Source organism: Colias philodice, chromosome 31, assembly GCF_061535455.1.
Source record: "Colias philodice isolate Cphi_HAF_F1 chromosome 31, ilColPhil1 Martin Lab GWU primary, whole genome shotgun sequence".
Lineage (NCBI taxonomy): Eukaryota > Metazoa > Arthropoda > Insecta > Lepidoptera > Pieridae > Colias > Colias philodice.
The window spans coordinates 621,881-646,559 of record NC_143116.1 but is presented as its reverse complement, the minus strand read 5'-3'; the positions used below and the strand labels follow the sequence as shown (position 1 = coordinate 646,559).

General features: G+C 34.2%; 1 protein-coding gene across 2 annotated transcripts; it reads right to left on the bottom strand.

Moving 5' to 3' along the window:
- Positions 1-1,986: 1,986 nt before the first annotated feature.
- Positions 1,987-23,391, bottom strand: LOC149475004 (uncharacterized). 2 transcript variants are annotated; one of them, XM_089713847.1, is made up of 10 exons: positions 23,250-23,391; positions 11,592-11,678; positions 10,221-10,700; positions 8,541-8,647; positions 7,126-7,206; positions 6,416-6,519; positions 5,778-5,930; positions 5,173-5,264; positions 3,668-3,828; positions 1,987-3,052 (listed from the first exon to the last, which is right to left on the bottom strand). In XM_089713847.1, exons 2-10 carry the CDS (start codon positions 11,659-11,661, stop codon positions 2,111-2,113), a joined length of 2,190 nt encoding a protein of 729 aa, XP_089569973.1. In that variant the 5' UTR covers positions 11,662-11,678; positions 23,250-23,391; the 3' UTR covers positions 1,987-2,110. The 2 variants fall into 2 exon arrangements, with proteins under 2 accessions (XP_089569973.1, XP_089569974.1); XM_089713848.1 differs by having other exon boundaries at positions 23,318-23,386.
- Between the last annotated feature and the right edge of the window lie 1,288 nt (positions 23,392-24,679).

Below are 24,679 nucleotides of genomic sequence, written 5' to 3'. Positions count from 1 at the left end.
AAAAACTGAAAAAATACATTTTTTTTATTTCCAGTGTTTCCAGTAAAAATCTGTCACATTTATTAATAATAAATATATAGAAATCTAAAAGAGGTTGTAGATTAATGCAGGTTCGATGACCCCTTCAAATAAATAAATATCTAAGTACCTATGCACTAAGTTATTTTCACTGCACAGTTTAATAAACTATAACATATTTAAAGTCTTAACAGATACTCTTAGAACCATTAAAAAGTGAAGTCCCATGTCCCCTAGTGGGGTAAGGGGCAGATGCATTATACATCTGTTTCACAGATCGATATTCTTTAGGGACAAGTAGGTGATCAACCTTCTGTGTCCTGCCAGACCGAGACATTTTTTTCTTCGTCTCCACCGGGAATCGAACCCAGGACCCCTCGGTGTTACGCTCACGCGTCAACCACTGTACCAAGGAGGCGGTCCTTAGAACCATTATCGTACAATAAATAACTAGACTCACAATAAATTAAAATTGTCCGACAAACACTGCCTTACATTAGGCAGAGTTATCTAATGAGCTATACGACTTTGAACGTTACTGCTACGAAATAAGTGCTAATTTCAATGAATGTTTTATACAACTCGGACATTTTTAACGATCTTTTAATATTTTGAGTCTAGTTCTTTATAGTATGTCAATACTTTCAGGGCTTCTCAAGTGATTACTACACTTTTTTTTTGAAGTGAAACTTCTTTATCGGGGTTGGAAAAAAAATAGTGTAACATTTGTTCGTTACGCGTGACATTTTTCCGTTACGCGCCATCTTTTTCTTATCCCTACCACGCGTGATTCGACGTATTTCTGTAAAGTTGCATATATGTAGTAAATTATTTTCCGAAAAATAACGTCATAAAGAAGTTTCACTTCTTACGTGTGTACACTAGTACACGCACACATTTATTTTTATTATTATTATTTGAGCAAGGGTTACCATGATGTCTTATTACAGTATTATTGCCAGTGTGAGAAAGTGATGGCGATATACGACCTATATAGCGCTGTCATTTTTCCACACTGTCAGTAATACTGCTTTAATCTATACTAATATTATAAAGCTGAAGAGTTTGTTTGGACGCGCTAATCTCAGGAACTACTGATCCGATTTGAAAAATTCTTTCGGTGTAAGTGACATATCACACTAGCGGATTGCGAGCGGTTTCAAAGCGGAGCGGGTGCGCAACGAATACGTTGCGGTTGCGCAGCGAATTCGTTGCGGACGCGTGGCAGATGCGCAACGTTTACGTCGCAGTCATGTACACTCATTAACAAAATGGAATCCGTGCTGGTTGTTACTTATAACTTGTGATAGTATAATAATTATGAGATCATTATTTTTTACGAGTTTCATAACATGTTAATGTTTAGGGTATTGTTTTATCTATTAAATCTTGGTCGAAATGCAATCAGATAACTTAATTGCTCATTAAGAAAGTTCATTAGTGAAATAAATGTTAAAGCTCCTTAACTAAAACAGGGCTATCTTATTATTAGATAAATAGCAGTGAATAGAAAATTTTATCAAGCAACCAGCAACTCACTATCACTTTGCTCATAATTAGGTTCACAAAATCTCTTTATAACATACGTTGCTATGGGAGAGATTATACTGGTCAGTCGTTACATACTTTTGGAATGTATGGTACATTCTAAAAGTCCTAGTAATTCAATTTTATAGCACCTTTTTTTAACAACTCCAGTTGTTATTACATCTTTAGTTAACTGTTAAGTAAGTGCATTTCCACAGTACGGTTAAAAAATTGAGTGCTACAGAAACGATGGAAATATTGAATGGAAGTTAGGCAAGGCGGAAGGGCTGGCTTTTGTGCGAGAGTATACAAAATGACGCGTCCGCAACGAATTCGCTGCGCAACCGCGGCGTGTTCGTTGCGCGCCCGCAACGTATTCGTTGCGCACCCGCTCCGCTTTGAAACCGCTCGCAATCCGCTAGTGTGATATGGCACTTAGATAGCCCATTTATCGAGGAAGGCTACAGGCTATATATCATCACGCTAAGACCAAACGCAGCTGAGCAATGCGGGTAAAACCGCGGTATACAGCTAGTTAATTATAAGTCTAAGACTTAGCTGCAAACTATGTCCACCAAATCCTTCCATCATCCACATTTGCATTTTGATCACCATACGGTCTTTTTTCATAATTATAACCCTCAGTAGTATAATAGTTATAATTATTATTCTGATTCTGATTCTGATTCTGATTATAATAACCGTTGCTGTAAAATTCTTTATTATAATCGTTGGGATATTTATTATTGCTATCTGTATTATAATTATTATAATCTGGCTTATTCGTTTCTTGTCTTTGTGGTTTATATTGTCCACTGTCGCTATTCTCACTGTTTTTATCATTTTCAGAGTTATAAAACCCAGAATCGTATTGATTCTTATTCTGATTCTGATAATTGTAATTATTCTGTCGATGATTGCTACTAGGATTTACAGTAGTCGTAATAATATTTTGTCCTCGATTATTGTTATTAGTATATTGTCCACTGTCGCTATTCTCATTCTTTTTATCATTTTCTGCGTTATAAAACCCAGAATCGTATTGATTCTTATTCTGATTCTGATAATTGTAATTATTCTGTCGATGATTGCTACTAGGATTTACAGTAGTCGTAATAATATTTTGTCCTCGATTATTATTATTAGTATATTGTTCATTATTTCTATTATTCTGACTATTGTAATTGCCGTAGTTGCTTGTAGTTGTAGAAACTTGTCCACGATTCTGATCATAATCATTTTGAATATAACTGTTATAATTCTCTTGATATCTCACTGTAGTTGTTTCGCGTCGATTATAACTTCCAGAATCTTGATTCTGATTCTGGTTTACGGATTCTCGTTTGTCTGTCTGTCCGTTGAATACTACAGACGCGATGAACACGGGAAATACTTTGGCATATAATGCTGGTGTGTTCGGCGCTCCGCAAGATCTACCGAGTGACGTCACAGCAACTACGCGCCAAACGCAGCCATCTTGGATTTGTGCTGGACCGCCTGAGTCACCCTGTAAGATAATTTTATATGAACAATGGATATAATTGTTTTATTTATATTAAATACATACTTATATGTTTATATTTATGATAAATAATTTTCGTTGATTAAAGAAAAATAAATAAATAAATGTTGTTTTATTTCGAAGATTAAAAATCCTACACCTGACTAATATTATTTATAAATGCGGCAGTTTTCATAGACAAAATGCTCACATTAGAGAAGCGGTATATGCCGGCTGCGCGAAGCTAGAGAAGAAAACATGGATTTTCAGGAAAAATTAAGCAAACAATTTTTGACGTAATTTTGTTGTTTAAGTATTTTTTACGCGATCAGTGTATGCAAAACTACAAGTCCCTTCGCGCTCAGTATACCGATAGTGGGACACCCTGTACATAAAACATAATTAATAATAAAAAAATTGGTTGTTTGTAAAGTAGGTTTACGATCGAGATGTTTACGTGATAACATAATGCAGTGGCAGCGCTCGAGATGAGACGGGAGATCGGTCCGTCTCTCTCTCGTTATACCTGCGATCGCGCTCGTGAGGTTTTGGTGTGACACAAGTTTCTGAACATGTCACCCGACTAAAACGGTTTTAAAAACGTTATCACGTCAATAATACCTGACAAGTATCCTTCCCGCCGTGCAGTGCGCCCGCACATATCTGCGTGTCGGCGCGCGGCCCGTCGGGCAGCTTGCGGGACGCGCCCAGCACGCGCCGGCACTCCGACATGTCCCACACGGGGATCGATACACTGCGCAGTTCGAATGATTGGTCTCCTCCTGGAATAGATTTATATATGTTAGAGCGTGGTTGTATTACGTAATTAAATACCTACTGATTGTTAGACATAACTTTTCATTTAACCCCTTGACCACCGAGCGGCCCGATCGGGCCACGACACAATAGATTTTCTATTGTCTGTGATTCCGGGGGCTGAGAGATTAATATTTTAGTGGATGAATGTCTCTATTTCCTGTCAAAACATGTTAGCTGTCGAATACTAAATGCCGCGTTCGTTTGACTCGGGGCACATTCGTACGAATCGTGCCTAGTGGCTCGGACGTTGTTTATACGACGTTCGACCCAACTACCCTCACTTTGCTAATGGTCGTTGACTTGCTGCGATTTGTTATCAACTACCTACATCAATTAGGTAGCTGTGTAGAATCGCAGTACATTCTTATTACAATCATTACAATCAAACTAATATTTAACCCGGCCTCGTGTTTTTTTTTTCTTATATGACATAATATTTCTTAAACATGTTCACTCACCCAAAGTCAAGACAAGAATGTCCCGCAACTGCAGACGACCGTTATTAATTATAGGACGATCAAAACAACTATTCGAGTGGGGGGAGTGAGCATAGGTGTTGTGTTATTTTGATCGTTATTTTGAATATGATATGAAATATTATTATTATTTGATAATTTAATGATTATTAATACTTTTATCCAATTAATTATTATCAAAATAATTAATTAAGTTTATCAATTGATTTACTTTTAAAACACAATTTAATCGTTAAATTAAACGCACTATCATATATATTTAGAAAGGTACACAGGGCCAGGTTAAATATTAGTTTGAATATAGTAAGAATGTACTGCGATTCTAAACAGCTACCTAATTGATGTAAACAGTTGATAACAAATCGCAGTAAGTCAACGACTATTAGCAAAGTGAGGATAGTTGGGTCAAACGTCGTATAAACAACGTCTGAGCTACTAGGCACGATTCGTACGAATGCTCCACGATTCAAAGGTTTCAAAAATTATAACTGAAATAAATTATACAATTGATTTTGTATTTATACTGTGATTACTTGACAAAACCTCTAAGTACCTTTTATTACAATTAAATACAATTATAAGTAACTAGATTTCCGCCCGCGGCTTCGCCCGCGTTTTCAAAGGGAAACCCGCTTAGTTCGCATTCCCGTGGGACCTCCGAGATAAAACCTATCCTATGTGTTAATCCAAGTTACCCTCTAGGTATACGTGTGCTAAATTTCATTGTAATCGGTTCAGTAGTATTTGCGTGAAAGAGTAACAAACACACACACATCCTCACAATCTTTCGCATTTATAATATGTATTAGTAAGATAAGATAAGATACTTACGGAACTCAGTTCTACCCCATCCAGTAGCAATTATGGGTTTGCCTGGCGGCGGCGGTCTGCCCAGACAAGCCGGTCTGATCACTTCGGAAAATCTGGAATAAATAAATTAATAATCTATAATATAAAAATGAAACACTAATTTTTTTGGCATATATTAGGTATGTAGTTACATATTATGTAAAATTAAATGGTAATATTGACATGATTTTAAAAGAGCAACTATGGAGTTTCTTGCCGATTCTTCTCCGTAGATACTGCTTTCCGAATCGGTGGTAAATGTTAAAAATATGTAATGACGATTCAAAATTGCTTCTAGAAGAAGTCTTATTGAATAAATAAATGAATGAGATTGTGATTTTTGAGTTTTGATGCTAAGCGCAAAGCTCGAGAACGGCTGAACCAATTTTGCAAATTCTTTTGTAATCATAGTTCATCCTTTTGATGCGGTTTTTTTAATAGATAGAGTGATTCTCGGCGAAGGTTTTAGTATATTTTGAATTTATTTATATGATTTATTAGGTTTTAGACAAAGCCGACGAATCCGCGGGAAAAGCTGGTTAATTCATAAAATTTATTATTAATATTTTATTCAGTTTAATACTTACGTCACAGATTTCTCCAACTTGACCAAAGCCAAATCAAAGTAAGACTTCGGCAACTTATACTTAGGGTGTCTGGTTACAGATGCCACTTTGATCACTAACGCCCCAGGGTCGTTTAAATACGAAGACCCTAATTGTACTGCACGGGGTGGACCTCTGAAATAAGAGTTTTAATTGTTATTTTTAGAATTTTAATTGTTATTTTTATTTATTAACTATTATTTAGAACAATGCTAGTTTTATATCGTTCATTTCATAGTATCTAATTATGACAAAATATTCTAATTTTGTATTGCATCAAATATTGAAAAATCTATTAATATAAATTTATAAAGAATAGAAAAAAATCGATCACGAGGCGGGACTCGAACCCGCATCCTTTCGCGCCATTCATAAAGCATTTGAATGCCATAAAACCAAAATTATCAATTTCAACAAATCTATGAATAATTTTGTGATATTTTAAACGAAAGAAATAAAGTTCATTAATAAAAAATAAAAATATTTAATGTTGTATTTTTATTTTGATATAAAATATTAATTTTTCGCGCCAAAGTGGAAACTTGTACTTAATATAATAAGGACAAAAATTGATTAAAAATTTAAATATGATTAAAATAAAATAAAAACATATTACTTACGTAGCAACAGTATTATCCTTATCTTGATAAGCGCAGTGGGCTGCCGTCAGAACATATCTATCGCTAAGTAGACTACCTCCACACTTCCAGGAATAGCCACCAGACTGTAATAGAACGAATATTAATAAAAAATAAATAATAATAAGTGCGAGTCGAACTCGCGCACGGAAAGCTAAAACCAAACCATTTATTTATTTTTTAAATTTATTCTTTTAGCAATTTTTCTTTATCTGTGCAATTAGACACGGATTCCGTTTTTTCCTTTTGAGGTTCGGGATTCTAAAAAGTAGGAAATTAATATTGGGCTAAACGACAACTTCACCATAAAGTGTTCATGGAAAATTCGACCATTCGATTCGCTTTTTCATTGAAAAATGTTCCATAAATCTTCTTTTACGAGCAGCTGAATTTCTAATTTTACATAAATAAAATAGCATCACTTTACTTTTAGATAATATCTACTTTAATAAAAACTAGCTTACCGCCCGCGGCTTCACCCGCTTTGTTTTAGACCTAATAAATTATATACTAAAACCTTCCTCTTGAATCACTCGTTCTATTAAAAAAACCGCATCAAAATCCGTTGCGTAGTTTTAAAGATTTGAGCATACAAAGGGACATAGGGACAGAGAAAGCGACTTTGTTTTATACTATGTAGTGATGTGTATGTCGGGCCTTGGGCCCTTCTTCCGTCATGTATAAAAACTTACAATACTCTTCGGCCACCCTAGAAGTGCCATGTGAGGGAACTCCTTCACGCTGACCACCTTACCCCCGACCACCAACGGTACCTATGAAAATATATTATTATACTTAGGGCTGATTTTTCAATCCTTGGATAAAACTTATTCGTCGAATAATGTATAAAACTACCATTTTAAAAACGTATTCTAATTGTCCGTATTTGACAGTTTACGTGACATTTTAATGTTATCGTGTAATACTTTATTGGACGGATAAGTTTTAACCGAGCATTGAAAAATCGGCCCTTATTTATTAAAATTATTTCTAGGTAGTTAGTTATCTATAAACAGTATAAATTTAGTAAAAAAGACCGTGTGTGCCAAGCACATGTCAGAAGTGAAATTTCTAACGCAGGAATCAAAGATACCAAAATCGTCGCTTTACTCCATCACGTGACGGTATTACCATGACGCGACCTTGAAATTTTACTCTCAGCGCGCCTTATGTACGTGATACCCGAGTGCTGTAGGGCCATATAATTATGTACCACGGACGAAGCAGGGGCGGATCTTTAGTTAATATGTATGTCTAAGGCAAATAGTATCCAAGGAGACATTAAAGTTATATTAATTTTATGTGATAAAAAGTGTCTAATTATAAGACAAATTTACGACTTAGATAAAACTTCATTTAACCATATTTTATTTTCTTTTTTGATTAGTTAATCTTAAATATACGAATAACAAGAGAAACCTTTTAAAATAAAGCTATAATTTTCATTATTTCTTAGTATAAAAACATTATCTAAATAAAGTATACGTAAAGAATTGTCGTTTATAAATTTTATATATTTTTCATTTTTCGTTGCTTTTTGGACCCTGAAATTATATTATATAAATCTTGGTTGCATAAATAGACATACACCTATTTTTATACGAATTTAAAGATAATCAAATGCTTTTATTTATAAATAGCTTCCGCCCGCGGCTTCGCCCGCGTGGTGATTTGATAAAAGGTAAGCCTATGTTCTTTCTCAGGGTCTAAAGATTGTCTGTGCCAAATTTCATCAAAATCGGTTGAGAGGTAAAGCGTAACAGTCAGACAGAGTTACTTTCGCATTTATAATATTAGTACTTAGTAGGGATAATTATAATTAACTGAATATAATTGACTAGCGACCCGCCCGCAGCTTCGCCCGCTTTGTCTAAAACCTAATAAATTATAACGCGTATAAATCCTGAGATTAACGCGTTCAAACAAATGGAATACCTTACTCTTGAATAACTCTTTAAAAAATCCGCATCAAAATCCTTTGCGTAGTTTTAGAAATTTAAGCATAGGTATTACATAGGGATATAGGGAGAGAGAAAGCGACTTTGTTTTATACTATGTAGTGATAGTGATAGTGATAGTGATAGTGATAGTGATAAAAAAAATATACCTCAGAAGGCACGCACGAAGACACGTTGACTCTCACAGGCCGTGGTGATGGTACCAACGGGATAGCTTGTAGTTGCTTCACATCTAGCGATTTATATTTTTCGCACACTGAAAATATAATGTTGTAATAAATTAATATTTATATAAGAAAACCTACATTTACATCAGTTGCATTGTTTCAAAGATCTACGGATTGCATATGTCGCAGGCAAATTGTAATATTTGGCCGTTTACAAACGGTCGGCATTTTGTAATATCCCGAAAATTCGTAATCAGAAAGGAGACTATTTTTTGTGGGCCCACCAAGACTCGGTAACGTATAGTCATCAAAAAAAACGTGTAAAAATATAAAATTATATTATGAATTTTGTAACTTCGTTGTTTTACAAACGAAACCGGAATCATGAAATCGAATTAAAAAGCCTTATTTTGATATCATCCCTGCTGTAGTGTGCTGTCTACAAACCAAGAACAATGGCCAACATTAAAAAAAACTGGAACGAAACGTTTTTATCGATAGAATGAAAATAAAACCAAAAAGCGAAAAAAATTGCCTTCAATAAACCACTTTAGAAACTGTTTTTATTGTTATTTATATGTAAGAATATGATTGATAGCGATTTTAAATCCTGTCATTTATCAAATAAAACAATTTGTTTCTACTCAGCTAAAAAAATCCGTGTAACGAAATGTTATATATCTATTGGGCTATTGGCTGCTTTGACGGAATATGTCAGATTCCTCCTGTCGTAGCCCCCTGCGTCAATGTTTGCAATGAATGTAAACAATGTTTTTTTTACCTATTTAAAAATGATATTGCTACAACATAAGAGCGTTTAATATTACAATTGAACATGAATAATAAAATAGCTGTGCAAATGGATACCTATCCTAATATTATGTACCTACTCCTAGTCATAAAATATCATCTACCTAAATACCTACTTATCTAATAATTTCTTATTGAATCAGTTTTCCCAATCGCTAAAATCGCATCAAGGTCCAGAAACTTGAGGTACACCCACTTATATCTATTTATAACCAAATCGGGTCTCTGTGTTTGTGCTACCTTCGTTGTGTCTGATTTCCGAGCTTTAAATCGTGACAGATATGATGTTTTCTAATATTTATTTATTAATTTATTAAAATATATTGTACCCAATGATTCGGATGGGTCACACAAGACAAATCGCTCATTATCAGTTAGTTTTTATGTAGTAATGAGGTGAAAGTTTGCACACGTATTTCTAAAGATTCCGGTTAAAACATGTAAAAGTAATGTCACCACTGTAATCTGGGGACTTCAAGGAACAAATTAACACACATTTCATTAATATACGCTAAGAAATTGAGGTGGGCCTATTCTCCAAACAAAAAAAATCGTCTCCTTTTTGGTTTGGATAAGGGGGTGGGTTAGGTTAGGTTCGTGTTTTTTTTAAACTACACAGAAAAAGGAGACCCATGAAGTGGGGCTCCGTCGGCTCGCGACCGTTTTTTTTTTTTGTAGAATTTTGGAAAAAGACGAATTTTCGGCATATTAAAACAGCTAGCCGTAATGTATAATACGGCGGATTATACAATCCAACTGCGACACATACATAGCACAATACATAGGGACAGGCGAAGGGGAACGACTTTTTTATAAATGCCACTATTTAGTGATAATTCATAAAATACTCACTTCGTTCAGCCACTTCTAAATATCTCAGTTTCTCTGTATCACTCATATAGTCTTCATCTGGTCCAATTATCAATTCCGGGCTAGCATTTTCGACAAACTGGGGCGCGTGTGTTGGCGGCCTATTCGTTATAGGTGGACCATTTACTATGGCTGGTCTTACACCATTTACGAACGGATTTCGTGTTGTGTATTCTGTGTATCTATTTATATTTCTATCACTATTGAAGTAAATAGCATCTTGACTAGGCTTCACTGTGTTCTTTCGTTTTGGCTTTTGGGTACTGTAGTTATTGTGTACTGTAGTCTTAGGTCTAGTTTTTGCATGACTAGTTTGTGTGTGTGTTCGTCTGTCTCTTTCTGTTTCGACTGGGTTGTGTGAGATGGAATGATTGCGTTTTGGTTCTGTCTGTGTTCGGATTCGTTTCGTTGTGACGTCATATCTGCCTTGTTGGATCACAGGTTGGAGTGCTGAGAAGAAATCTGTAAGGGAATTTGAACGTTATGTAGTGTGAAATAAGATCTTATTTTGAATTTTTTAAATGTTTTTCATTGATTCCGAATAGTTGAGTGAAAACTACCTCCAATTATTTATTCACTAATAATATTTAATTTCTTTCGAAACTTCGACGCAATATTTTTACAACTGTAAGTAGATGATCAGCATTATTAATAAATTACTATCTAGTTAACAACAAATAAACAAAAATAATGTAGAAATTAGGCTACAGAATAATAGGAAATAGCCACTTTCACAACCACCTATAGATTAGTTCTGTTATTGCCAATATTAATTACTCTCTGGTATAGGCTATTGCTTATGCTTACATCATTCAGTTTAAATAATAAATGATAAATTTATATATATTACTAGCGGTCCGCCCCGGCTTCGCCCGTGGTACATAATATTTACGTTTTCTCTACATAAGAACCATCCTCGTACTTCAAGGAATATAATAAAAAAAGAATTATCGAAATCGGTTCAGCCGTTCTCGAGTTATGCGCTTACCAACACATTTTGCGATTCATTTTTATATATAAGAAGATATATAAGTATATATATAAATAGAGAAAGTATTTTATAGCTATGTATGACTTTAATACATTTTTTTATTTATATACTAGATTTCCGTCCGCGGCTTCGTCCGCGTTTTCAAAGAAAAACCCGCATAGTTCCCGTTCCCGTGGGGTTTCCGGGATGAAACCTATCCTATGTGTTAATCCAAGTTACCCTCTATATGTGTGCTAAATTTCATTGTAATCGGTTCAGTAGTTTTTGCGTGAAAGAGTAACAAACATCCATACATCCATATTTACAAACTTTCGCCTTTATAGTAGTAGCAGGTTAGTTAGGTAATTAATAAAATAACTTACCAAAGAATTGTCCTGTCGTCTGCGTTATAACGAGCAGAAGTAACGTTGATTTGAGGACCTTACAATCCATGTTGTCATTTTATTCACCTGCAATTAACATATTCTAATTAATTTACATTTTCTTAAAGGTTTGACAAACTACTTATATGCCCCCATTTTAGGGTGCTTGTCCACTAACGTGCGAGGATGTGTAGCGAGGAATGGGTTTGTAAATACATAACCAATAAATAAATAAATAATAAATAAATATTATAGGACATTATTACACAAATCGACCTAGTCCCACAGTAAGTAATTAAGGCTTGTGTTGTGGGTACTAGTCGACGATAAATATAATCCATACTAATATTATAAATGCGAAAGTAACTCTGTCTGTCTGTCTGTTACTCAATCACGCCTTAACTACTGAACCAATTTGCATGAAATTTGGTATAGAGATATTTTGATACCCGAGAAAGGACATAGGCTACTTTTTACCCCGGGAAATAGGACAGGTTTTATCCCGGAAATCCCATGGGAACGGGAACTATGCGGGTTTTTCTTTGACTGCGCGGGCGAGCTGCGGGTGGAAAGCTAGTATTTAATAAATACATATATAGATAATAACACCCAGACCCAAGAACAAATAATTGAGTTCATCACACAAATATTTGCCCTGACCGGGGATCGAACCCGGGACCGTCGGCTCAGTAGGCAGTTACTTTACCACTGCGCCAACCGCGTCGTCAAACCAATACCAACCAACCAATAGTATCGCTTCATTTAGTGTGAAGCGTTTAGCGTTTGAAGCGATACTATTGGTTATTTACAAACATATTCCTCGCTACACATACTCGTATATTATTGGTGAAAAAACACCCTTAAGGTTATTTTTTAATCTACATCAATCGTGTTCAAAGATTAGGTAAATTTAACTTTATTCGAACCAGCTGTTCCTGAGATTAGTTCGTTCAAACAAACAAACAAACTCTTTACAATAATAAATAATTGAATATAGAGTTGATAAAAGTATATCTACTAGATAATTAATTTAACCGCAAGTCGTAATAACGGCCTTGTTAAATGTTATTGGAATAAATAATTACAAGGAAACCTTTATTTGTAAATACCACTTATGTTTGTATAGAAATTATTTTAAAAGGATCGCTAAAAATAGCATTGAAAATGCCCCTATATTCTATCTAACGGTGAATTTACATCAAGCGAGCGAATGCTCATTCTTACCCCACTATGTCAAATTCTTTTAGTGTAAACAGGCGTAGAGCATTCTTTCGTTGTTCTTAGTGCGTTCAAAAAGATTATATTCAACTAGAAGTCCGCCCCGGCTTCGCCCGTGGTACATATTTCGCAATAAAAGGTAGCCTATGTCCTTTCTCGGGTATCAAAATATCTCCATACCAAATTTCATGCAAATTGGTTCAGTAGTTTAGGCGTGATTGAGTAACAGACAGACAGACAGAGTTACTTTCGCATTTATAATATTATATTCAATGTGAATGAGATACTGAACAACTGAATACGAGTTTTCGTTTACACTAAAAGATCACGAATTAATGCTCTTGCTCTAGCTCTATGTTCCTTTAATGGAAATGCACCGTGACGTGACTTTATGTAGGTACTAGATGTGCCACACGGTTTTACCCTAGTAGTCTTAGCGTGATTCTATATAGCCTATAACCTTCCTCGATAAATGATCTATCTATCTAAAACTGAAAGAATTATTCAAGTCGGACCAGCCCCCCTAGTCAAGTGGCTTTCTGTTAGCGTAGCGTTCAATAGAATAGACTACGAATGTATGAGATTGACGTAGGCTGTAGATAAACGTATCTACAGGTTACGTCAATCTCATACATTCGTAGTCTATTCTATTGAACGCTACGCTAACAGAAAGCCACTTGACTAGGGGGGCAGTAGTTCCTGAGATAAGCGTGTTCATGCCACCACGTGTTATATCTTACACTAGCTGCTCCGCGCGGTTTCACCCACGTGGCTCCACTCCTGTTGGTCGTAGCGTGATGATATATAGCCTATAACCTTCCTCGATAAATGGGCTATCTAACACCGAAAGAAGTTTTCAAATCGGACCAGTAGTTCCCGAGATTAGCGCGTTCAAACAAACAAACAAACTCTTCAGCTTTATAATATTAGTATAGATTTGCTCAACGCTCAATTAAGGCTAATATTTGCATTGCACGTAATTGTCTTTTATGGCAAAGTAATAAACAAGTTATAATTTGTTCATAAAAACCATATTATTATGAATAAAATATTAATCATAATCCTACTAATATTATAAATGCGAAAGTTTGTGAGGATGTGTGTGTGTTTGTTACTCTTTCCTGAACCGAAATGAAATTTAGCACACAGATAGAGGGTAACTTGGATTGACACATAGGATAGGTTTTGTCCCGTAAATCCCACGGGAAAGGGAACTATGCGGGTTTTTCTTTGAAAACGCGGGCGGGAAGTGTGTATAATATAATTGCATGCTGAGGTGAATCTTTCCGAATTTCGTTAACAATAAAAGGGTAAGATCGTGACCTTTCCTTGACCCATCCATTAACAAGATATTGACTGAAGGTAAAATGGGTTTTACCTACAGACAGGTATCTTTTGCCATTTATTTTAATACAATTTGCTCGTGAGTTTTTCTAGATTTTCTATACTAATATTATAAAGAGGAAAGGTTTATATGTATGTACTTACTAGCGGTCCGCCCCGGCTTCGCCCGTGGTACATATTTACGTTTTCTCTACGTAAAAACCATCCTCGTACTTCAAGGAATATAATAAAAAAAGAATTATCGAAATCGGTTCAGCCGTTCTCGAGTTATGCGCTTACCAAAACATTTTGCGATTCATTTTTATATATAAGGTATGGTTTTCACGCATAAACTACTGGACCGATTTTGATGAAATTTGGCACAGACAATCTTTAGACCCTGAGAAAGAACATAGGCTACCTTTTATTGCGAAATATGTACCACGGGCGAAGCCGGGGCGGACCGCTAGTTTTTATAAAGAAGTCGCCATAAGTATCTTATACATATAACATCATCGACTAAGATCCTTCTTTATTGTTAATTCAAAAATAAATAACCGATCCTTGATAAGTACATAATGTTTGAATGAAATCTGTCCGTTTAAAGTGGGACAAAATTGAATTTAATACAATTAATATACAAGTGTAGCTTATTATATACTAGCTGTGCCCTGCGCTTTTACCCGCAGTGCTCCGCTCCTGTTGGTCTTAGCGTGATGATATATAGCCTATAGCCTTCCTCGATAAATGGGCTATCTAACATCTAAAGAATTTTACAAATCGGAACCAGTAGTTCCCGAAATTAGCGCGTTCAAACAAACAAACTCTTCAGCTTTATAATATTAGTATAGATTTATACACTTTCATACGCAATTAGCAGCGTTGTTTTGACATTACAAACAGACAGGTCAATTTTTTTTATATTCACACACATAAATAGCTGTAAAAAAAACAGAGATTTCCGGTTTTAAAATGATACAGATTGTAACATTTACCACAAAAATACAGACAGAAAAAAACGTACAAACGAACGTGTTTCTTGAATAATTAAGAGTATTATATTGAATAAATAATGTGAATAAAAAAAATTGTTTTGCGACAGAAAATAACTTGGTTTTGAATGTTTTTTGTAACAAGAAGTTCACTATGGCTTCGCACATTTATACGTAGTTGAAATAAATAACTATGAAAATATAAAAATTATTCCGAACTAGATTTCCGCCCGCTTCACCCGAGTTTTCAAAGAAACACCCGCATAGTTCCCGTTCCTATGGGATTTCCGGGAAAAAAGTAGCCTCATTATTAGCACATGATTAGGTATTTGTAAATTTTTTATTGAAATTGTCAGAACTACTTATACAAAATTTAAATCACCAAATGGAAGGCACAAGCATTCAAATAAAAATAAGAATCGTCAAAATGATTCGAATTGAAAACATACAGATAAACAAGTTAATACTCTAAGTAAACAAGTCTTTATAATATACTAGATTTCCGCCCGCGGCTTCGCCCGCGTTTTCAAAAAAAAACCCGCATAGTTCCCGTTCCCGTGGGATTTCCGGGATAAAACCTATCCTATTTGTTAATCCAAGTTACCCTCTATATGTGTGCTAAATTTCATTGTAATCGGTTCAGTAGTTTTTACATGAAAGAGTAACAAACATCCATACATCCATACATCCATACTTACAAACTTTCGCCTTTATAATAGTACTAGCTTTCCGCCTGCGGCTTCGCCCGCGTTTTCAAAAAAAAACCCGCATAGTTCCCGTTCCCGTGGGATTTCCGGGATGAAACCTAGCCTATGTCACTCAGAAATGATGTAGCTTTCCAACAGTGAAAGAATTTTTCAAATCTGCCAAGTAGTTTCGGAGCCTATTCAATTCATACAAACAAACAAACAAAAAATCAAACCTTTCCTCTTTATAATATTAGTATAGATTAAGATTAAGATGCGTAGATATAAAAAACTATGGGTAGAAAGTACTTACAAAACCTGATTGAATTTGTTCTACTAATCTTATTAATTAAAAGCAGTACAGATTAAAAATGGACTGTAATAGAGCGGTCATACGTCCATCTGTTAACCGAGTTAAAAAAATAATATGCCAATCAATAAGCTATATAAGGTAAATAAACATTAATTTGAGAAGAGGTTCTCCATCGTATTTTTTGTTTGTTAATTCACAAATTTTGGGTTAAGTGAGTCGATTTTGATGATCATGAATCATTATTTGATCTTGGGTTTTTTAATTTTATTTTTCGTTTTAAATAAATGTCTGGGACGAAAGAATACTCTTTCGTCTCTTGCGTTTTCAAAAATGTCGTATACATTTAGCGCTATACATGCATCAATGTACACAACGTAGAAATAATTTTTTTTTTTATTAAAACAAAAAAGCGACATCCCAAGCGACACAGACTATAACCACCAAAGGAAACGAGTATATCCAAAAATAATTAATGCTCCCCTATGGTGCAGTCCTTAATTAGTAGGTAATTAGTAATTACTAATACAGCATGCATATAAATTCTTCAATAATATTTTTTCAAAGAAATAATAGTTAGGTAAATTGCTTAACATCAATTATATTGAGAATGATTGATTATTCTGATATTGCAATGTTAACAATGTCTTGTTTTTCTGGATCTATATTTTTCTAGAAATAAACAATTAAAAACGGATTTTTTAAGATAAATATTCGATTCGAATATTTAATTATAGGTAGAATAATTTTGTATTCTACTAACAGTGGATTTACATCAAACGAACATAGAGCTAGAGCAAGAGCATTCTTTCGTGATCTTGTAGTGTAAACGAAAACTCGTATTCAGTGTTGTTCAGTATTAGAACATTGCATAGAATCTTTTCGAACGCACTAAGAACGAAAGAATGTTCTACGCCTGTTTATAGGGTTGCCAACCGTACTATAATATATAGTATTGTACTATATTTCGGGTCTGCGTACTATATACTGTTGAAAACATATATAGTACGCAAAAATACTATATTTTCAACACCGACAAATGTTACAAACAAATCCTTCATTAAAAAAAATAAGAACGCGCCTTTTAATTGTTAAGATGGCTAGGGGCTGATTTTTCAATCGTTGGTTAAAACTTATTCATCGAATAACGTATTAAACTACCATTTCAAAAATGTATTCTAATTGTCCGTATTTGACAGTTTACAGGTGACATTTTAAAATGTTCGTGTAATACTTTATTGGACGGATAAATTTTAACCAAGGATTGAAAAATCGGGCCTTAGTCATATATGTATATCCTATTGCGCATACAGGGTGTAATCGTTAAGTGTGCACAGGCGATTATTCCGTAACTATTACAGATATCAAAAAAATTTAAACTGATATCGAAAGTACTTAACCTAATGAGTAAAATGACAATAATAACTTTTTAAAAATAAAACGAGAAATATCGAAAAATGTTACATGAAACGCTCCCATACATTGTGTATGAAATATGACTATTCCAAACATTTAATATAAAAGATTTTGCTTTTTTATATTGCACGCCTCATAAGCGAAGCGTTGAGGTGGGTACTACTGTCACTTCGCGCAAAACATCTGATTTTTCAAACTTAAAATGTCTTTATGTATCATACATTGCACTTGTAAGATAATACATACACACACATATTAAGAAAAAAACACTATTTTTAACGTTCATGATATTTTTGATGTCATTTTTGTTATTTAAACTAGTTAAAAAACAGTTTAAAAAAGTTCTGTCTTGGACGTCCGTGTGTCTGTATGTGCGGATCCTTTTTCTTGTTAACACGATAGCGACCGAAATACTTTACTAATCGAGTCTTTTGCACGCCTCATAAGCGAAGCGTTGAGGTGGGTACTACTGTCACTTCGCGCAAAACATCTGATTTTTCAAACTTAAAATGTCTTTATGTATCATACATTGCACTTGTAAGATAATACATACACACACATATTAAGAAAAAACACTATTTTTAACGTTCATGATATTTTTGATGTCATTTTTGTTATTTAAACTAGTTAAAAAACAGTTTAAAAAAGTTCTGTCTTGGACGTCCGTGTGTCTGTATGTGCGGATCCTTTTTCTTGTTAACACGATAGCGACCGAAATACTTTACTAATCGAGTCTTTTTTTTTCTCTTACGCTTGAGTATGCTCAGGAATAGAACCCTTTCATTTTTCAGGGTCTGATTCGATGTGGTTTAATTGTTATTATATAAACAAAAATAATAATTAATAAATATTTATTAAAAAAAAATTATGAGGCGTGCACTTTTGGATTTTCCAAATTATTTTTTTCTCTTACGCTTGAGTATGCTCAGGAATAGAACCCTTTCATTTTTCAGGGCTCTGATTCGATGTGGTTTAATTGTTATTAAATAAACAAAAATAATAATTAATAAATATTTATAAAAAAAAAATTATGAGGCGTGCACTTTTGGATTTTCCAAATTATTATTTTGATTTTGTGCTTTAATTACTTCGCAAATTTTAATGAAAGTTCATTTAGAAACTGTAAATAGAGCTCGATGTGATATTCCAAACCAAGGATGTCATTTCGAACATTTGCTCTGAATACAAAATGTATGGGAAATAAAATATATGGGAGCGTTTTATGTAACATTTTTGGATATTTCTAGTTTTATTTTTAAAAAGTGATTATTGTCATTTTGCTCATTAGGTATAGTACTTTCGATATCAGTGTAAAGTTTTTTGATATCTGACATAGTTACGGAATAATCGCCTGTGCACACTTAACGATTACACCCTGTATACCTACCAGTGGCGAGAAGAAAGAAACAGAAGTAGTGTATCATTAATAAAAAATGAGCTTTTGATTTATATTAATTTAAAAATTGAATGTGACAAAGCTTGACACTTTTATTTTAAACAAAAAGCTGTTACACAGTGCAAGAAGTGCAAAAAAATATATCATCATCATCAGCCCATATATGTTCCCACTGCTGGGACACGGGCCTCCTATGAGGGTACAGGCCATAATCCACCACGCTGGCCAAGTGCGGGCTGGCGGATGACACATATCGTCGAACTTTTGATTCTTCGACATGTCGGTTTCCTCACGATGTTTTCCTTCACCGTTCGAGCAGTGGTGATGTTACAACATGCGCAGATAAATTGAAAAATCAATTTATTTCCTGCGCGCTCGCCCGGTCTCGAACCCCGGACTTATCGATTCGAAGTCCGAGGTCTCACCACTGAGCCACCACTGCTCTCAAAAAAATATAGTTTTTATAAAAATAAATATATATTTGTCTATTTTTTTTGTTTTTCCCATAAAATACTATATTTTTTTTAAATGTACTATATTTTTTACACCTTATTTTGGAAAATACTATATTTTGATGATGAAGTGTTGGCAACCCTACCTGTTTACACTAAAATAATTTGACATAGTGGGGGAATGAGCATTCGTTCGTTTGATGTATATGCGCCGCGCCGTAGTAGCCTTGTTTTAAAACTAAGCTTAGAAACTAATTACTTATTTTTTACTATTACATATTATTATAGTGACACTTTGTTTGTTCGTCTTTCTTTCACGTCAGAACGGAACTATTTTATGATATCAAATTTTACCGCGAAACATGTCAATCCTACTGGATTTCCTTTGCGTAGCCAGAACGAGCAGTTATTTATAATAATACTTGCTCTCCGCCCGCGGCTTCACCCGCTGTGTCTAAAACCTAATAAATTATATACTAAAACATTCCTAGAGAACCACTCTATCTATTAAAGAAAACCGCATCAAAATCCGTTGCGTACTTTCAAAGATTTCAGCATACAAACGGACAGACAGCCACAGCGAATTTGTTTTTTATTGTAGAGACGTTTAAAATATAATATTTTAATTGTCGTGTGAAATCAGACATAAATAGACACGTTTTTTGCCAAGAATTAAGATACGTTGTGCTTGTAAACGATTCCGTTAGAAAAATTTCCACACCATCAATGAGAACGTTAAAACAAAGAAACATAAAATCGAGGTCTGCTGTTTTTATTTATTTTTTTGTAGTGTTGATGTATATATATGTGGTTTTTGGAAATTTGTATTTATACCGAATAGGTACATAAGTACTTACGTGAAGAAAAAATAATTATGCCAATTTTACGAAAATAGCGCAGATGGAGAAGTATTAGACCGGGAGATACTGACACAAAATTTCGAGTCATTTGTAACAGGATGGCGGTTCTACAGGGGTCTTAGTACGCAATGACAAAAAGAAAACGATGGTGTGAATACTGGTACCAGAGGCTTAGTCGCGTGGGCGTTAGTCGAACTCGTCGTAAAAATAGCGAAAGTCAAACGATTTGTAACACAAAAATTTTAGAATTTACCGATAGCCCATAAAAAGAAGTAGGCGGTAGTGTCATGCCATACTTTTCCGGTGTGACTTATAGCCCGCCATACCGACGCAAATGTGTTGATTTAAAAAAAAACAATTCAACCATTTGTACCAGGCTAACTTTTGCACAGGTAACCATCGTCGTGTAGCCATTTACGAAAATCACCATACCATACTTTTCGGACGATTCCAAATGGTCGCCATACCGCCGAAAATCTGCAAAAATTTTTTTTTTCGCCAAACTTTTGTACCAGTATTGCATTTGGATTTTTGGAGAGTATTTGATAAAATGTGACCATTATTATATTTGCCATACTTCTAGTAGGGGGAAAAGTGCTGCCATACTTCATAAATAAATTTATTATTAATTTATAGAAGTGAAGATTTCTACCACCTAGATCTTTGAAATTTTGTATTTATATTTGTTGAACCTCAAACTTATAGGAAAGATTAATGCCATACTGTTACAAATCGTTCAAAATACGAATAAAATCATACAATAAAAAAAAATCTTATACACATTCGCCACCTCCCACAGGTATGGCATTATCACACTTCTATTTATAATCATTCAGGAGTTGTTGAAAAACAAATTTAGAGTGTTACAAATGGTTCGGCGAAAAAAAAAATTTGCAGATTTTCGGCGGTATGGCGACCATTTGGAATCGTCCAAAAAGTATGGCATGGCGATATTCGTAAATGGCTGCACGACGATGGTTACCTGTGCAAAAGTTAGCCTGGTACAAATGGTTGAATTGTTTTTTTTAAATCAACACATTCGCGTCGGTATGGCGGGCTGTAAGTCACACCGGAAAAGTATGGCATGACACTACCGCCTACTTCTTTTTTATGGGCTATCGGTAAATTCTAAAACTTTTGTGTTACAAATCGTTTGACTTCGCTATTTTTCCGACGAGTTCGACTAACGCCCACGCGACTAAGCCGCCGGTACCAGCGTTCACACCATCGTTTTTCTTTTTGTCATTGCGTACTAAGACCCCTGTAGAACCGCCATCCTGTTACAAATGACTCGAAATTTTGTGTCAGTATCTCCCGGTCTATATGAAAATTGGCACACTTAAGTCTTTAGTTTAGGTATAACGAGAAGTAAGTATTAAAAAAATACATTACCTAAATCCAAAAAATACACACTACCACACATTTGACACACACTGTCACACATTCTTTTGTTTATAGTTATCTACAGTCGAATTTAGACCACTGAGCGACTACTAAATGTATTGAAGAAGAAGCCTACTTACCTACTGACTGACTGAATATCTACCTATAACGCACAGCCCAAAATACTGGACTAATCGGGGTGAAAATTTGCATGAAGATAGCTACTATAATGTAGACCACAGATAATATAAACTATACTAGTAGATGTATTTATCCGTTAAGAAAGAATTTTGATAATGTCTTTCCTTATACATATAATGCTATAACATAGGGGATGAAATTTTGTAGGTAACTACCATGAAAATTTATTTGACAGCGCGTTCGGAGCTGCGCTCAAATTCAAATTCAAATTATTTATTGTGTGGTCAAACAAGTTGACACATAAATTCATGCAAAATATTTATTTTAATTATCTGTATTACTGCGATTATAACGGAAATAGGACTGTGCGATAACTCATTATTAAAAATAATTTTGTTTGAAATATGTACGTCAATGAAACTATGTAGCCGCTTGTCACTGTTTCAATACACACGCGTACTGTAGTTAGTTATTTAAAATTATTGTATCATCACATTTCCATGAACAAAATATATATTTATTTATCTATTAGGTCTTATCTAAGTATATCTATACTTAATATTATAAAGATGAAGAATTTTTTGAACTACTGATCCGATTTGAAAAATTCTTTCGGTGTTTGATAGCCCATTTATCGAGGAAGGCTATATTATGCTATATATCATCACGCTAAGACCAACAGGAGCGAATCTTGTCATTTATATCCGCCCGAGTTGTCTATAATAAAAATATACCGGCCGAATTGATAACCTCCTCCTTTTTTTTGAAGTCGGTTAAAAAATACGCCACGTAACAATGCACGTAACTTATGTAATGTTTTAAATTGATGATGATGAAGTAAGTTGTTTTTGAGTTAAAACAAAAGAGACAGTTCGATTTTCAAAATTCAACATTTAAAAAATGGTGGCAAATTTTGAACCTTTTTTTAACCCATTTAGAAAATTCTTTCGCTATAAAATCTATTTTCTAATATATTTTTACGCATCTCGGGATTATACAGATTTTATTCAAACAAACACACATTCTTTATGTTTGATATTATTACAAAGTTACGGAAACGAATGATTAAAACTAATAAATATTGTAATATATTCACAGAACTTAACAACGCAATTTTTTCCTCTTAATTCATAATTTAAAAAATCTTGCCTATTTTTATTTAAATAGCAGACATGATATGAAAGAATGATACAATTCAAAGTAATATTATAACCGGGAAAGCCGGTCTGTCTGTACGCTTTTATAAACAGAGATTTCAATGTTTGCTAAAACTAAAATAATAGTCGAAGAGCCGTAGTAGGTACTAGGTATAGGTTACTTTTCGCATTTTATTCGCGGATGAAACCGCGGGGCACAACTAGTACCTATACATAAAAAGAAACAAAAAGTACATTATTCCAATTAGGTACAACATAAATAAACAACTTTTTAGAACACTTATAAACTAATTAAAATACATGAGAACAAACACAACATACAACCTTGTTTTTAAACGCAGCAAATGGTCCTTATAATGCAATAACGAAACATATAATTATTAAATACCCACTTAATATAATCTATGTAATTGTATCACTATCACTACACGACTATTCACTTCGACGGTTGGATATATACTGATGGTTTGTCGTCGTTGATTGTGCTTGCGCACGCCAAGGCTAGGGTTGGTAGCTTTTATTTTTATTTATTTATATATGTTTTTCAAAACAATGTTACAGTTGAAGATCATAAATAACTTTAAACGGCCCATATGCACAAAGCTACTTTAGTCTTTAATACTATATTAAGACCCACTCTATTTATAAAAACACATCAAATTATGTTGTGTTTTTTTTAATATCTAAGTATACAGACGCACTTTGTTTTATACTATGTAAAGATTAAAAGCATGTAGTTTTGTTCAACTTAAATGAGTAAAAAGGCTTTGCGAAGGATTAAAACTATTAACATTGAGCCCCAAGCGGCCCGATCGGTCCCAGACGCAATAGATTTTCTATTGTGTCTGTGGTTCCGGGGCCTGAGTTACTACAGCTAGAATAACTTCTAGCCTGTTAGATATGTATATAATGCATTAGTATGCAGTATTGCTTTGATTTGTTACACATTAATGTAAGTCCTATGTATTATTTATCTATGCTATGTAGTATATAGCGACAGTAAGTAATATACTTATTTATAAATAAACAAATATGTAGCCTAAATTGTATTGGCTCTGGTACTGGCTTCAATTAAAAAATATAAGAACAGTTTACTCCAATAGGCGAAGGAAAACATCGTTAGGAAAAAGACTTTCCCAAAAATCTAAGTTTTAATACATCTGCTCGTACTTGGCCAGGATGGTCGATTATGACCTGTAGCCTCATAGGAGGCCCGTGTCCCAGCAGTGGGAACATATACGAACTGATGATGTATTAATTATATCATGTATTACTTAAATTAAGTTTTATTATATTATACTTCATGCAACTATTAGCATAAAACACTAATTATGTACTGGTTTTGCTATCCACCTGTTCTATTCAAATGCTATATTTTTTTGCGATGACGTAACTTTTTTAGAAGAGCTACAAATATACATGTATAAGTTATGTATTAATTATACAACAAATTTACATAGTCTCTTGAGAAGAAACGATTATTGCCAAATTGAATAATTACCTGACTAGAGTAAGATTATTTTATCCATTTATTCTAAACTAGAGGTCCGACCCGGCTTCGCCCGTGGTACATAATATTTCGCAATAAAAGGTAGCCTATGTCCTTTCTCGGGTATCAAAATATCTCAATACCAAATTTCATGCAAATTGGTTCAGTAGTTTAGGCGTGATTGAGTAACAGACAGACAGACAGAGTTACTTTCGCATTTATAATATTAAGTATGGATGGGTATTTTGTTACATAGGTTCCATAA

Excerpts from the sequence above, each read along its gene's own strand:
- LOC149475004 (XM_089713847.1), bottom strand. The coding sequence starts at position 11,661 with ATGGATTGTAAGGTCCTCAAATCAACGTTACTTCTGCTCGTTATAACG. Across the intron at positions 10,701-11,591 it reads GACGACAGGACAATTCTTTG|ATTTCTTCTCAGCACTCCAA; the intron begins GTAAGTTATTTT and ends ATTCCCTTACAG. Across the intron at positions 5,931-6,415 it reads AAGGATAATACTGTTGCTAC|AGGTCCACCCCGTGCAGTAC; the intron begins GTAAGTAATATG and ends CTCTTATTTCAG.